This window comes from Gavia stellata, chromosome 34, assembly GCF_030936135.1.
Source record: "Gavia stellata isolate bGavSte3 chromosome 34, bGavSte3.hap2, whole genome shotgun sequence".
NCBI lineage: Eukaryota > Metazoa > Chordata > Aves > Gaviiformes > Gaviidae > Gavia > Gavia stellata.
The window spans coordinates 1,821,082-1,837,471 of record NC_082627.1 but is presented as its reverse complement, the minus strand read 5'-3'; the positions used below and the strand labels follow the sequence as shown (position 1 = coordinate 1,837,471).

General features: G+C 50.5%; 1 protein-coding gene across 1 annotated transcript; it reads left to right on the top strand.

Annotated features, from left to right (window-relative positions):
• Positions 1 to 937: 937 nt before the first annotated feature.
• On the top strand, positions 938 to 1,915 carry LOC132320242 (olfactory receptor 14A16-like). Its single transcript, XM_059832514.1, has one exon. It carries the CDS (start codon positions 938 to 940, stop codon positions 1,913 to 1,915), a length of 978 nt encoding a protein of 325 aa, XP_059688497.1.
• Positions 1,916 to 16,390: the final 14,475 nt, after the last annotated feature.

Here is a 16,390-nt window from a genome sequence, read left to right as displayed (position 1 = left end):
CATTTTAAGGCCTGGGAGAGAGCCAATGCTCCTTTTGGATGCTCCATTTTTAGGACATTTGACTCTTTCCCTGGGGTGTTCTGCTGGGCTGCAGGGTGCCCTCCAGAAGGGCACAGGTCACCCATGGCATCTCTGTGTTACGCAGGAGCCCCATGGAGAAGACAAGTCAGCGCTAAGGCCACAGAAATGCTGCTGGGTGGCTCCACGCAGGCAGCGGCAGTGAGCCCTCTGTGCCCCTGGCTGGGAGGGGAGAGCTGAGCTCCTCCTTGGGTACGCTGAGGCAGGGTGAGGGGTTTGGAGGTCTGCAATTGCAAACTGCATTTCTTTTGCTCTCAGCAGCGTCCAGTTTCTTTTGGGGGGAACACTTGAGTGCTATCGTCCTCCAGCTCAAAGAGGTGCCAGCACAAGGCAGCTGAGACCAGGGCTGATGGACAGACTGGCTGTCCTCACTCTGCACTAAGGGATGGCCCCTTTGCTTCTCAGGACCCACAAGGTTTCACCTGAAGGGCACTACTAATGCCAAGGATTTGTGCCTTAAAAACACTCCTCGGGGTTGGTGGGACCACTAGAGCAGAATAAACAAAACAAAATCCTCCCAGCTCTGCTCCAGGGTTGGGTGACTTGGGAGAGACAGTGGGGAAAAGCTCTTTGATATCACAAGTGGATTTAACCATAGACCCTGCGTTCCTATTTCCCTATTGCTGTAGGGCAGCGCTGGCTCCCCCAGAGCCCACCGCAGAGTGCACTGCTGCCAGGGACACCCTCAGCCAGCACCAACCAGAGCTCACAAAAGGGACCTGCCAAACGTCTTCTTCATTAGGGACAGGTGGTTTGGGGGTTTCTACAAGAAATTAAATAGATTTTGCTCAGAGAAATCTCTCCTAACTTATTGATTCCTTTTCCTCCATGAACAGGCTCCCATGCCATGAGGGACCAAATGTCCAATGGAAGCTCCATGACTGAGTTCCTCCTCCTGGCATTTGCAGACACCCGGGAGCTGCAGCTCTTGCACTTCTGGCTCTTCCTGGGCATCTACCTGGCTGCCCTCCTGGGCAACGGCCTCATCATCACCGCCATCGCCTGCAACCACCACCTCCACACCCCCATGTACTTCTTCCTCCTCAACCTCTCTTTTCTTGACCTGGGCTGCATCTCCACCACTCTCCCCAAATCCATGGCCAATTCCCTCTGGGACACCAACTCCATCTCCTATCGGGGATGTGCTGCTCAAGTTTTTTTCTTTTCCTTTCTGCTGTCAGCAGAGTATTTTTTTCTCACAGTCATGGCCTATGACCGCTACGTTGCCATCTGCAAACCCCTGCACTACGGGACCCTCCTGGGCAGCAGAGCTTGTGTCCACATGGCAGCAGCTGCCTGGGGCAGTGGGTTTCTCCATGCTCTGCTGCACACGGCCAATACCTTTTCACTACCACTCTGCCAAGGCAATGCCCTGGACCAGTTCTTCTGTGAAATCCCCCAGATCCTCAGGCTCTCCTGCTCAGACACCTACCTCAGGGAAGTTGGGCTTATTGTGGTTAGTGCTTTTCTGGTTTTGGGGTGTTTTGTTTTCATGGTGCTGTCCTATGTGCAGATCTTCAGGGTTGTGCTGAGGATTCCCTCTGAGCAGGGAAGGTACAAAGCTTTTTCCACCTGCCTCCCTCACCTGGCTGTTGTTACCATGTTTCTTAGCACCAGCATGGTTGCCTACCTGAAGCCCCCCTCCATCGCCTCCCCACTTCTCAATCTGATGGTGTCATTTTTGTACTCGGTGGTGCCTCCAGCAGTGAACCCCCTCATCTACAGCATGAGGAACCAGGAGCTCAAGGATGCCCTCAGCAAACTGGTAACTGGACATCTTTCAGCAGCCATAGGCTGCCTATCTTCCTCTGCAGCTGACTCCCTGTGTAGGTCATGACAGGACAAGTTTGCCTGTCCTGTATTTTTTTTTTACTTTTTCCACTTTTGATGTTCTTGTCTTCAAATAAATATAATTATTCCTCCCCTTAGTGATCCATCCATCTTATGTGAGCCAGAGACATTGTATAAATGGGAAACCATTTTCTTTAAGAAAATAAAAGAACCTGCAGCAACTTCTTGGTCTACAATCCATCCTCAGCATAACAGAAATGAATGGGAAATAGAAACACCTTTCTGGCTGCATCACCTTGGGGCAGGCTGCTTTGTGCTGGGGTGATTACGAGCTCTTGAGGACTGCAGGGACATGGGCTCTTGTGCCATCCTGGGGAGACGGGATGGCACGGAGGGGATGCGGATCTCTTGGGATATGTGGGAGAGGAGAACAGTGGACACAGGGTACCACTGACCTCCTTGTCCTTGTGGCCTCCAACCTCTGGGGCTGACTCCTCTCTGCCCCCCAGGGGCTGCTGTGCCCTTCAGAGGGGCTGGGGCTCTGGGGTGAGTGGCCAGAACTCTTCAGCACCCTGTGGCAAGTAGTGCTGTGGGGCCAGACCAGAGTGGGCTGGGCTGGAGAGAGGGCAGGGGAGGTAGGAGGGCTTGGAGGGAGCTGGGCTGAGCTGGAAAGTTCCTGCGAGAGAAAAACATCAGTGTACAACTTGTACTGCATGACCATGCAGGGTGAGTGCTCGCATCAGGGGGCTTGTGTGCAGAGACAGGGCTCCTGCATGGACCCACACTCGGATGGACCACAGGAAACATCCATGATGCTGGAAAATGCATGACCCTCCCAGAGGGAGGTCCCATAACTGCAGGGGAAGCGGGAATGATTTATGAGACCCATGGGAGTTCAGGGAGAGAGCAAGGTGTGCACAGCCGAGAGTGTGTTAAAGGCAGGAAGAAGACTTGAAGTAGAGGCGGTGGTAAGGAGGTGTCATGCTGAAGTGAAATAGGTTGACTTTGGGTTTTGAGGCAACAGAAGAAGGAGGACATGCATTTCAGTGGTGGGATATGGAGATACGTACAGGAGTCAAGCAAGTCGGGGACCGAGAAATTTTGTGTGCTAGAGGAGAATTAGCAGGGCATTGAAAGAAACCAGATGGGTTGTGGGGAACTCACAGGCATTGGCAAATCCTCAGATAACCAGGGCTTTGTGTTGGAAGGAACAGCCAGTGACAACAAAGTGGCACATAAAAGTCACTTATTTGCTGGTTGAGGAGGGAGACAAGGATGCTCAGCATAGAATTACCAAGGTAATTTATTCTCTTATTTTAGCTGTGCATACAGTGGCAACTCAGCCTAATGCATGGAGGACCCCAGTACAGAGGAAAGCAGGGTTTATATATGTTACAATACAGTTGTGTAGACGGATCAAATCACTCATGTTAGGGGGTGGGCTAATCAGTTACCATTACTTGAGTAGTGGGTATGCACATGTCCCATGCAGGATCAGCACGTGCTTGTCCCGTGGAGGTGGTACAGACAAATGGTCAGTGGTGTGTTAATTCTCATTGTTCTAAACCAATGTTCCGTGTAGGTGGAAGGATTGGGTACCGGTTGATTGTTCTTCTGGCCATGGTTATATGCCTGGTTTCTTGAAAGGTAAACCTTCCATGGTTTTGTTGTCGGTATGGGGTGTTGTCAGCCGCTAAGAGCTGGTTTAGTTTGGGTCTTCAGGTTGCATTGGCCCTGAGGTGAAAGCTCATAGTCTCAGTTAGTGTTCATTCTTCTACGCAAGTTGGACTGCAGTTAGCATCTTGCCTTTCACAGGCATCATTAAAGCTTGGGAGGTCCCAAGGTCAGAGTGAGATGATGAAGCAGGGGGAGGTAGTGACAGTCTGCAGGGAAACTGGCACAGGCATAGGACAGTGTTGGACTGTCTGTGGTGCAAACACCTGACGGCCTTGGTGTGGCTGGCCCCTCGCTCCGCAGCAGGACAGGTCTCTTGCACTGAGTCCCATGAGAAGGCACCAGTTCCTTCCAGTCCCAGGGCCTTGTTGCCTCCTCACCCACCCCCCACAGAGCCTGGGGGGTGTCCTGCCACTGTCCTGCACTTGGCATCACATCCCCCACGTGTACAAACCTCCTGGAGTGAAGTTTTGTTGCTGCGGGGGAAGCAAGAGGGGTTTGTGAGATACATGGGAGCGCAGGGAGAGAGCGGGGTGTGCCCAGCAGTGAGTGTGTTAAAGGCAGGAAGAGGACCTGAAATAGCAGGGGTGGGTGTAGGGGGGTGCGTGCTGTCATGCTGAAGTGAAATAGGTTGAGCGTTGACTTTAAAAGAATGCAGGAGAAGATCAATGTGCATCTCAGTGCTGGGATATACATAAAGGATTCAAGCAAGTTTGGGGCTGGGACATCTTGGGAGCTAGAGGAGCATCAGGAAGGCTTTGAAGGAAACCAGACAGGTTGTGGGGAATTCACATGCACTGGCAAAACTTCAGCTTTGTGTTTGAAGCAACAGCCAGTGAGGACAGAATGACATCAGTAAAACTTGGGATACCATGGGGTCAGAGCAAGGTGGGAAGCAGCGGGGTGGCTAAAATCTGCAGGGAAAGATATCCCATATCCCGCTGCTCCCAGGAAGAGCCATTAGCACCACATGGGGGAAGGGATTCCCCTCCTCAGGGGACGAGGGTCAGGGCTTGGCCATCGTGATTGCTGAAACATATTTAGGGCTTTCACAGCCACCTCCACATAAAGGTGGTCCGCATGGTCGTTCCGTTGATGGTCTCGTCAGTGATGGTCTTCAGTGGAGACCAATAACAGTCTCAGAAACTTGGACGTTTGCTGCTGACTTTTACTTCTTCAGAGGCTTGTTCAATCTTTCAGGATCCGCAGTTCAGGAACTTGGCACCAGAGGGCTCATTAACATGCAAAACTCCCTAAGGAGCCAAGGCTCTGTGCATCGTTTTCCTTTAGGTCTTCAATTCTCATGTGGTTAATAGGAGAGGTTTCAGGAGTGCAGTCAAAAGATGTCACTACTAAACAGTAAGAAAGGATTCATTTTTCCCCCACTTTTCTTCCTTTTTCTGCTTACACATTCTGTGAGATCAGAAATCCTCAATCCATATTGATCCTGAGTGTCTCCAGTGGAGTTTGAATGTATACAAATATCAGGACCTTTTATGTTGACAATCTATGGCCATTCTTCACGCCTTTTCTCTCATCAACCACCTGGCACTTACAGCAGCCTCGTTCAAATCGGAGCTTTCTGCACTGAAGTCTGTAGCTGCATGTTTCAGCCCGTGGGCACCAACTCCCACCTGCTTTGCTTGGAGAATGACTGCATGCAAACACAGAGGGATATCATACGCTCATGGGCTGTATATGAAGTCCACGTTACCCCCTCTGAAGTCCACTTCCCACAGTGGATAGCCTTGGACCAATAGAAAACACACTTTTGTGTCAAGGAGAGATCCCAACACCCCCCAAACACTCCCTACCCCGGCCTCTGTTGGTCCATATTCTCCCTTTGCACACAGCGAGTCACACGCTGAGGTCACGAGCTCCCTCAATTCACAGAGGGAAAAAAGAGAAAAAGTGAAGGACACGCTCTCTTTTGGACAGCCAGATCTGCACTAACCCCAATGTATCTGGGTTACAGGAGACTCTGCAATATCCAGACCCCCGCATTTTTCGTTCCCTGCAGGGTAAAGTACATGTGACTCCATTGTAGGTGAAGGCAGGGATGAGAGTGACCGCCTCTAACGTTGCACAACGTGAGGGCCATTTTCCAGGCTTCCCTTTCTAGACAAGGGAGAGAAATCAGCTGTCTCAACTGAGATGCCTTGGCCTTCCCTGCCTGTCCACCAGGCCCTGCTCCAGAAGGGCTCCCATAGGTCCTGAGCCACATTTTCCAGTGCCCTGTGGGGTTTTCAGCTACCCCCATGTATCTTGGAGACAGTGGCCACCACTGTGTGGGCAACTGCATCAAGCCCCGTGTGAAGATTTTATGCAAAAGTTGAACCATGTGCAGAAAAGACCTTGGTGTAATAAGTGTGTAAAACTTCTACATTTTCAGAACTTTGACATAGGTCTGTAAATCCTCATGAATTTTTCTATAGACCATGGACATGGACCAGCAAGATGATGATACTTTCTCTCCCTCTATGTAAATAGAGATTTATATAACCATTTCCAAAAATGTATTTCCTGCCAACGCTTCAAATGGGGAAACTGTGTTCTGGTGACACATTTATATTGTCATATTGTACATATACGTTTCATATCTGAAGGGAGCTTGGAGCAATGAAGGTTGGAGAAGTTGGATAGATCACCCTCTCTTTCTTTGCCATCAAGAAATGGCCACACCTGCTATCACTTCCATCATATCATCCCTTCTTCCCTTTTGTTACCTGGTTATTTACAAAAGCCCTTCTTCTTTTTTTTGACATCCCTCACCAAATCCCATTCCATTTGGGCATTAGCTTTCCTATCTTTCTCCCTCCATGCTCAGACAACATCTCTGTGTTCCTCCCAGCTTACCTGTCCTTGTTCCCACCATCGGGATGGTTCCTTTTTGTGTTTGAGTTTGGCCAGGAACTCTTTGTTCATCCACGCAGCCTTCCTGGCATTTTTGCCTGACATCTTATTTGATGGGACGCACCCTTCTTGAGCTTGGAGGAGGTGATCCTTGAATATTAACCAGCTTTCTTAGGCCCCCCTTTCCCTCCAGGGCCACATCCCATGGGGCTCTTCCAAGTGAATACTTGAAGAGGCCAGGCTGTACTCTCCTTAAACCGGGGGTTCTGAGATTGCTTTTTACCTTCCTCCCTCCCCTCAGGATCCTGAACTCCACCACTTTGTGGTCTCTACAGCCCCACCTCATGGTCACAAGGCCGCCTTTGACCTTCAGATCCCCAACAAGCCCTTCCTTGTTGGTGAGGAGGAGGTCCAGCAAAGCACCTCTCCTCATTGGCTCCTCTGTCACTTGGGTGAGGCATTTATCATCAGTGCACTCCACAAACCTCCTGGACTGCTTATGCCCTGCTGTGTTGTCCTTCGAGCAGGTATCAGCGTGATTGACGTCTCCCATGAGGACCAAGGCCTGCGAATGTAAGGCTGCTCCTGCTTATCCGTTGAGGACATCATATGCTTTTTCTTCCTGGTCATGTGGCCTATAGCAGACATCCATTATAACGCCACCCTTTCCTGTCCTCTCTTTAATCCTCACCCGTAAGCTCTCCCTTGGCTCTCTATCCATCCTCAGACAGAGCTCCATGTACTCCAGCTGTTCTCTTACGTAAAGGGCAACTCTCCATCCTTGTCTTCCCATCCTCTCCTTCCTCAAGAGCCTCTCTCTCACCATTGCAACACTCCAGATGTGGGAGCCATCCCACCACGTCTCCATGACACAAGAAGATTGTTGCCCTGCAGCTGCACACAGATCTCGAAACCCTCATGGTTATGCCCTGTACTGTACGCATTAGAGTACAGACACTTTAGAGAGGCACCCCAGTGTGTGGAGTTCTTGGAGAGGGTGTGCGAGATTTCTCCCTCATGGTGCTTTGTAGGCATTTCCTTGCTTACCTGAAAGTGTTGGAGGTGACCTCACTTGAGGCCCATTTTGTTGATTTTGTGACCACTTCCCATCACAGCACTCCATGCCCTTTGCTCATTGATCCTGTCTGTCACTCCCTTAGAGGACTGCTCTTTACTCCCTCCCTCCTCCATCATTCTTAGTTTCAAGCCCTCCTTATGAGGTCAGCCAGGCTGTTGGCAAAAACAGCTTTGCCCTGCTTAGTGAGGTGGATCCCATCTCTCCCAAGCAGATGCCGGTCTGCAGACAGGGGCCCATGGTTGTAGCACCCAAAATCATGTCCCTTACACCAGTGCCGCAGTTAATTATTAACTTGTCCTACTAGAGCTTTTCTGCTCGCACCCCTTCCCCTCACCAACAGGATTGAGAAGAACACCATCTGGGCCCCCAGGCCCTTCACTACCACCCCCAGAGCTCTGTAGCCACTTCTGATCCTGTCCAGGTTTTCCCTGGCAGTGTCATTTGTGCCGACCTGGAATAAGAGCAGGGGGTAGTAGTCAGAGGGAGAGATGAGCTTTGAACGTTCCACCACAACACCCTGGATCCTGGTCCCCAGCAAGCAGCAAACCTCTCTGGAGGGTTGGTAGGGCTGACAGATGACTGCCTCTGTCCCCTGCATGAGGTAGTCACCCATTATGATCCAAAAACGCCCATGACACGACATCTAGTTGAGCCGGATGGTCTTCAGCAGACTCCCTCTTTCCAGCAGCTGGAGGTTGTTGGACTTCTGGGCCTAAAACTGTGTCTGTAACCACTGTGTTCATCACCACCAGCTCCTACCCAAGCCTCGGGAGATAACTCGGGATGTGAAGTCAGGGGTGACCCACCCCGTTCTAGGGGTCGTTGTTCCAATGAGACAAACTCTGTCCTCACATCCGTGTAGTGCCTGTCCTCTTTCTGCAGTCACTCTACTACGGGGAATGGAGGTGACCAGCTTGGATGTCCATGTTCATCCCCAGAGGAAGTTCCTTTCCTGCTCTTCTCTACAGCATGAGGTGTGGCAGAGGGGCTTAGTTCTACCTTGAATTACTTCTTAGATGCCCCTATCCCCCTGGGAAGGTGTTCTCTGCAGGGGTAGAAAGCATTTCCATTGCTATCAGTGAAAGTCGTGAGCCTTGGAGGTGTGGCTTACTGCAGTCAGGAGAGTTGATCTGCCCATGCAAGTCTTGTGCTGCCATGTGCTCTCAGCTAAAAGGCAGTCATACTCGTGAGTTGCCCCCAAAAGAGAAACTGTAGTGTGCTAAAAAAGGAGGAGTGCGGTTTCAAAGTGCAGATCTCCCAACTCCTCTGCCTTTCTTAGCCCAGAAATGGAGAAAGTGACCAAGAAGGAGTGATGCATAAATCCCCTGACTCAAAGGACAAAACCAAGATATCACAGATATCACAGATATCACAGCTATTGCAAAGGGAGAGCTGTTGTTTTCTGGAGGATAACTGACAGCCTGGAAGAACTCCCACAAGAAGACAGTAGCATTGTGGACGTGGATGTGGCGTTGTGGGACGTGGCTTAATGGGCATGGTGGTGGGTTTTTTTTTTGGTTGATGGTTGGACTTGAGGATCTTACAGGTCTTTTCCAACCTTAGTGATTCTGTGATTCTGTGATTGTGTGGTTTAAAGGAAACGTAGGCCTCATAGCCGTATGGTGTAGGCTATAGACGTAGACCTCATGGACTGCAATGCCTGGAGCCCCACAGGTTAGAAGGGGGCTTGGGCACCTCCATGCAGACACTTCCATGGCAGGACCCACAGGGTCAAGTGTCTGAAAGGCAACTGAATGCCCCATGCCAGAGAGCCCGGGAGCTAGAACAAGAGCAGCAGACACAGGTGGGGAAAACAAGGAGCAACAGTGTCATCCTCCTGCCAAGGGAGAGACAGATGGGCACTCAGGAGGGCCTTCACCTTACCCAGCTCTGCACACCACCTTCCACAGCCACAGCACAGTCGCTTTCAGCCCCTTTGTCAGGCAGAGGGGAAGGGGCACAACGTGGGAGAGCTGCAGGAGATACACTCCTCTGCTTGAGGTCCTGCTGGGGAGGAGGCAGCTCTGGGCTGTGCTTGACCCCAGTATCCCTTACTGGGCCTCATCCTGACCCCAACCTGTGGATCAACTTCCTGGCTTCACCTTGGACCTGCTCCCTCATCCAAACCTTGCCAGATGATCTGGACTCTGAACTGCCTCCAGCTGTGAGGCCCCTTGCCTGTCCTGCTCCCTTGTTGGGAGCTCAGGCTGGTGAGACCCCTCCCTGCTCACCTGGGGATACCCCTGGGTTCCCAACTTCCTGTGCCTTCCAGAGCAGTTGTCCCTTGCTGCCCCCTGACAAACCTGAGCTCCCAGTCATGTCACCACGACCGGCATCTCCACTGCCCTCCCCCATGCTCTGGTTCACTCGATGGCCGCATGATGCTGATGTACCTGATGGACTCTCACTTTGCTACAACTGACAGGGCCTCACAAGGAACAACCCACCGCTATCCCCTCTCCTGGACTTTTCCTCTGTCCTCTCTCCATGATGTTGTCTCTACTTGGCAGGCGTAGTGATGAACCTGCTAAAAAAAAAGAAAAAACAAATCTAAAGAGAGAGGAAAATAAAACCCAAGAAGAACAAGTGATGCAAAAGAAAACAATTGCTCACCACCAACCAATCAATGCCCAGACAATCCCCGAGCAACAGCAGCTGGTTCTGACCTCTACCGCACCCAGTTTTATTTCTGAGCATGACAACATATGGTATGGAATATCCCTTTGGTCAGATGGGGTCAGCTGTCCTAGCTGTGTCCCCTCCCAATTTCTGGTGCACCCCCCACCTGCCTGCTGGTGAGGAAGTCTGAGAAGCAGAAAAAGCCTTGATACTATGCAAACACTGCTCAGCAAGAACTAAATCATCAGCCAAAACCAGTACACTCACGTTGGAAGGAGGTCTCCAGCCCAGCAAGGTCAGCTCTGGGGTCAGAGCCGGTTGCTCAGGGCTTGAGCCAAGTCGTGACATGAAAACTCCAAGAATGGAACATGGATTATTTCCCTGGGAAGCCACTTCCTGTGTTTGACTGTCCTCATGAGGAAAAAGATTCCCCTGGTCTCTGGTGTGAACTTTTCTTGTGTCAATCTCTTGTCCTCCTCCATGCACCACTGTGACGCTGACTGCAGGAGATGGGGAAAGGAAAAATTCATTGTCTCCATACCCCTACGCCCAAAAGGAGATCCAGCAAAGCTCAGCCAGTGCAGCAGACACTAACTGTGCCTCATGATTGAGCTGGTGGCCATTCCTGAAGTATTTCCTTAAAACTGGAAGCTTCCTGGAAGTTCCAGCCTTTTGGACCAGGTAATTTTCTTCTCAGTTTCATGTCTGACTCTCTCCTCTTATGAAATACATTGACATTCTTCATAATTTGTTCAAAGAGGAGAAGAAATCCCAGCAGTGCACAGGATCAAGGAGAGAACTTGACCCGTAAAAATCTGTGTGTCTTGATCCCCAGCCACTGAAAGAGGGTAGTGGATCATCCTGAACAGGTAACACACTGCCTGGAGGCCAGGAGTAAGTGAAGTACTGCAAAGGTCTGTCCTGGGACATGCAAGACATTGATCAGCTGGAGCAAGCTCAGCAGAGGGCTATGGGATGGTTGGGTTGGAGCAGGCTGGAGCACTTGCCATCTAAGGCAAGAGTGAGGGAGCAAAGCTTGTTCAGCCTGGAGCAGAGAAGGCACCAGGGGATAAGGAGAAATGTTTTCCCCATGAGGTCAGTTGCCAAGAGAGGTTGTGCCATCCCTATTCGTGGAGGTATTCAAGTCTTCTTCCACCCTGCCTGTCATCTCCTCCCATTGACCAAAACAGTCTTGCTCCAGCAGGAGTCAAGCAAGAGAGCCATGGCACCAGCACAGACTCTGCATCCCCTGAGACCTCTCTTCCCTACGGGGAAGGAGAGGTCTTTCATCAGCCCCACCCTTCTTTCTCCACCCTCAGCCTTTGCAGTTGCTTGTATCTTGTCTTTGCTCTGATCACATTTGAACTGGAAGCCCACAAGACTCCTGGAACTCCTAACGTGGATCTGGCATTCACCACAAACCTGGATCCCAACCGGTCATGGAGGCATCAGTCATGCAGTGCCCCAGCTGTGCCACCCAGGGCAGATTTTGTCATTCTGCTGCAGCATCGCTGATGCAGTGCCCATGTCCTGTCCTTCTGCCACAGAGTGCCCAGGAGCCCCAGACAGCCCCAGCTGCCTCGGGGGCTGAGTTGAAACCTTTCAGCAGCAGGCTGAAGTGGGGTGGAAGGAGATGGGCTCTTGGCACTGCCTGGGCAGGGAGAAGCCAGCTCCCCTCTGTTGGGGCTGGGCACAGCTTGTTCCCGGGAACCTCTCTGAGGAGCACACATCTTCTGTATCTCTCCGTGCCCTTGCACAGCTGGCATGGGGACTGGGGCAGAGTGGAAGAAGCTCAGCTGGGAGAGTGTTAGAGGGAAGAGCTAAAGGTCCCTGCCTCAAGCATGGCAACGTTTTCCCTTGGGCTTTTGTAGAGCCTCTTGCTCTTCTCCCAGCCTGCCCCTGCCTTCCCTGTGCTCAGGGCAGAGTTTGCCCAGGGCTGGGCACAGCTTTTCCTTGGAGAGCTCCCTCAGGAGCTGCTCCTGGTGACCATCTGCCCTGTGAGGAGCAGCCAAGCTCAGGCTGCTGGGTGGATGTGCACAGGCAGTGGAAGAAGGACAGGCTGTCCAGGGGGAACACCAAGACTGTGTCTGCGCATGCAGGGGTAGAGTTAGGGCAACTCGAGTTAGAGCTCAGCTGGAGCTGGAACCAGCAAGGGCTGGGTAACCAGAACAGCTTCTCTAAGGAAAGCAATACCAAAAGCTATTGGTACCAGCTAAGGAAGATATGTAGCTGTTGCTGAGTGGGGCAGGGGACCTTGTAAGCAAGGACATGGAATGATTTGAGGTATTCAGCACCTTTTTCCCCTCAGCTTTCACTGACAAGCTCTGCTTGAGGCTTCCCAGTTTCCCAAGCCTCCCAGCAGAAAGTGTGGGACCTGAGCACCCAGTCCCTGCACAGCCCAGCTGTGTCCCACACGGGCCCAGGAGACAGCCATCTTCCAGGACCTCTTGGGCTCTGGTCCAGAAGAGGAGCCATGCTGCGTTGGCCTTTGTTCCTTAGTCACGGTATGGAGATGTGCCGGAGGATGGAGCTGGCCATGGACTGTGCCACAGCCGGGCTGAGCAGCCAGCTCTGGAAATGAGTGATGTGAGGGGCTGCCCTGGGAGAAGTGTCCCCCAGCAGCTTCCCCGCATGTCCAGGGAGCAGGGGATCAGACTGAGCTTCTCTTCTGCACCTTCCACACCTGGTTTCTCTCCAGCAAGTCCTGGCTCTGCACTGTGAGCGCAATGCTTTTAGCCCACACACTGCCCGGTCACACTGAAGAGCGCGATGCTCAGCTCCATTTTTCAGACAAGGTCAGCCCCATTCCCAGCTCTCCCCAGCACCCACCACAGGGAGTTGCAGAGCTCTGGATCTCCCACCAAAGCGTGGCCTCCTTTGAAGGGAACAGCAGTCCCAGGAAGATGGGGAGGAGTGGCATCAGGGAGGTGGGTGTCAGCCCTCCCATCAGCCCCAAGACAGGAGGCCAACAGTGGCATGAGGAAATGGAGGCCAATGTACCCAGGCTCCTTGTATCCTGGAAAATCCTCAACAAGACAACCTTTGCCTTCCCCCCATTCCCACTGCCAGCCCCTCTCCCCAGGAAAGCACAAAAGCCGTGATCCTGGGACTCCTTGTCGCGTTAAAAGGAATGCATTTTCGAAATTTGTCTGTCAGAGTCCCAGGACTTTCACTGACCCATTTATCAGAGCCCCAACAAAAGGACTTGCACTGAGCAGATGCACAAAAATCGAAATTAGTTCAGTTTATTGAAAGCGACAGAAACAGATTCGAGATTGCCGTTGATAAATTCACTAACTACAATAGTGCTACTAATTAAGGTTAATATTGCTAGCAGACTTGATAGTAATACAAGAACCCGGGGATAACTTTCACCCAGAGGGTGAGAGGCGCAGCGCTTACCCAGAGAGGCGTCCCTGCCTGGGGTGGAGGAAGAGAACACAGCCCGTCGACTGGTCCGTCAGGTATCGAGGTTCTTCTCTCCCACCTTAACAATCATTTTCTCTGTCTTTTACCCCAAAACTACGAGGTTCCCCCCCCCATATGTGACGTGTAGCATGATTTGGGTGGAGAGACGAGTGCTATAGTCATATATGTTTAGCATGACCTCTATAATCTTCATTAGCATATGCAGGGGTGTGAGTTGTAATATGCATTTCACAGGTAATGAGGTAAAGGTCAGTTATCGGACACGAAGCCTTTTTCGAAGAACAAAGGACCTCTCACATTCCTGTTATCTTACTGTCTTCGCTGACCATAAGCAGGGCTGTCCTGCCTCCACAGGGCCCCCTCCTTATCTGCACCCTGTGTTAGCCGGGCGAGTCTCCACTCCCCCGGGTCGCACAAGAGATAGCAAGGGCAGTCTTAACAGCTCTTTGTGCACAGGAATCCCACCTCATTATCCAAATTCCACATTATCCACCCTGTGACTATAGTCACTCGGATCGAAATCCAAATCACACTCGCATAAAATCGCTTTTGGGGGTATCCCTCACATTAGACTTCTTTTCCTCCACTCCAGGACTCACCTTTGATTCTGTACAGTCAGAGATCATACGCACCTGATGAGTTAACACCCGGGTAAGCATAGATTTGGCACAAGCCAGTATCATACAAAAAACAATTATTACAATAATCACAGATTGCAATAAAGAAGCAAGCCATCCTGATAGTGAAAATCCCAATCCATGTAGCAGCTTATTCAACCAGGTTGTTTCCATCCCTTGTCTCAATTCCCGGCTGGCCTTTGCCACACGTTTTATGTGATCTAGTTGTTCGTCAAGATCTTTAGTTACATTTGGTATATGAACACAAGTATCATTTGCTAAATCCAAATATCTGCATACTCCATTTTCATGCAGCAATAGCAGATCCAAAGCTAGTCTATTTTGCAATGTCATTCTCGACGTTGCCTGCAGTTGTTCATTTAATTTCTCCAGTCCAACCCGAGTCGCATTAGCCAATGCTTCAATTTGTCCTGTAAGATTTTACAGCATCATGCGATTCTGGAAAGCCGTTATCTGGGGTGTAAAGATAGACTCCAAAGTCCATCCAACTACCGTTCCTGTGGTCGGATGCTGCCAAGGGTCTTCTGGTTCCCGTTTGATCCGCCCCCATAGGGGTGGCACAAGAGGTTGTTTTCGCCAGAGAGGACAAAGTGTCAACAATCCCAATGTGTGCTGACGTCGTGGACCTTCCACTGGCAGATCAGTAGTCCATGTTCCATCACTACTAACCCAAACAGTGCGTCCCATAGAAGGCAATGTCAGCTTCTTACAATTTATATGGGTATCGTTAACTGTCAAACATGACCAGGTGTCATTGATAGAGGTGGCATAGTTACGGCAAATACAACCCAGGCGAAGGGCTCGAGCTATCGGGCCCAATTTCTGAATTTCACTCTCTTTGCTATTGCAATTGTAAACTTTAGTACAGTTCCAATTATAGTGTTTTGGTTTAACCGAACGGGAAATCTTAAAATTGGTATATACATAAAATTCCCCAGTCCAAAGCTGAAGCAGCAGACTTGGGTAGAGGCAAACATGCAGTTATTTGACTGACATTATGTATGTGCCCAAAAGCACGGATCAATTGCAATATCAGGTTTGAGGAAAAACCCCATCCACAGCTAGTCCACAACAGAATACTCAAACTATATTTTACCAGCATCATGGTTAAAACTTTCAGTTGCCAAACTATCATCAATACTATGAGAGCAAGTCAGATTGTTAGAGCTATTAGCAAGCCTTGAGGACGCTCCAACTCCATGTAGGATAGACCGTGGTTCCAGGTGTAATTTTGCTGTTGTCAATGTTTCTGCAAGGAAAAACAAAAGAGAATGCTCGGTCGTATTCTGACCGACAGAGTTAAGTTAAAAGGTAGGTACCACCCATCTGGTACTAATTCGGTGTATTTTCCCAGAACTGTCCTTTGCTTCCCAAGCATAGAGATTCTTTGGGGTTGTTAATACCATTGCCACTGTTCCAATCTGGGGCATTTTGACCATTACTGGTTGGCCCACATAAAATCCTGTAGGATATTCCCCTGGTTTAGTATGTACTTTAGGGACGATTGTAGAGGCTGATACACAAAAAGCCCTCATCCTTGGGCACCCATCTCCACTCCACCGATTATTTACCTGATAGGTGGCATCAGACAGTCGTAGGTGCCACCCAGGTTCGTAGCTTTTAGCAAACCGTTTGATCAACCCATTTGTTCTCTCAACAATACCATTAGCTTGGGGATAGTATGGGGTATGGAATACCCATCGAATCCCTTCTTCCTTGGCCCAGTCTTGGACTACTGTAGCTGAAAAGTGTGATCCGTTATCACTTTGAATCTCTTCAGGAAGTGGAAGTGTACTAAACCACTGCTTCAAACACCGGATAGTGTTTTCCCCAGAGGCAGCTGCAACTGCTGTTGCCATGGTTATTCCTGAAACAACTTCCACCCCCACTAATATGTACTTTTTCCCTCCTGAAGGCCGAAGTGGACCTACATAATCAATCTGCCAAGTGTGCCACAGTGTCTTCTTATCCCGGATATGTAAGGGAGGTGCTTTGCTCGGATGGTCTTTATTAAGTCGCAGACGGCATTGTGAACAGGCAGTCACCACTTGTTCACACAGCTTTACTGATACAGGCCATCCACGGGCTATGCCTTCCCGATACAGATCAGCTCGTCCGGTGTGGCCTCGTTTTACATGCAGCCACTCGAGCAATCGCTCCCATTCGTGGTCATCACTTACAATATCAATTTTTCGCAGTTGTGTGAGGCTATCAACTTGTTGATTAAACT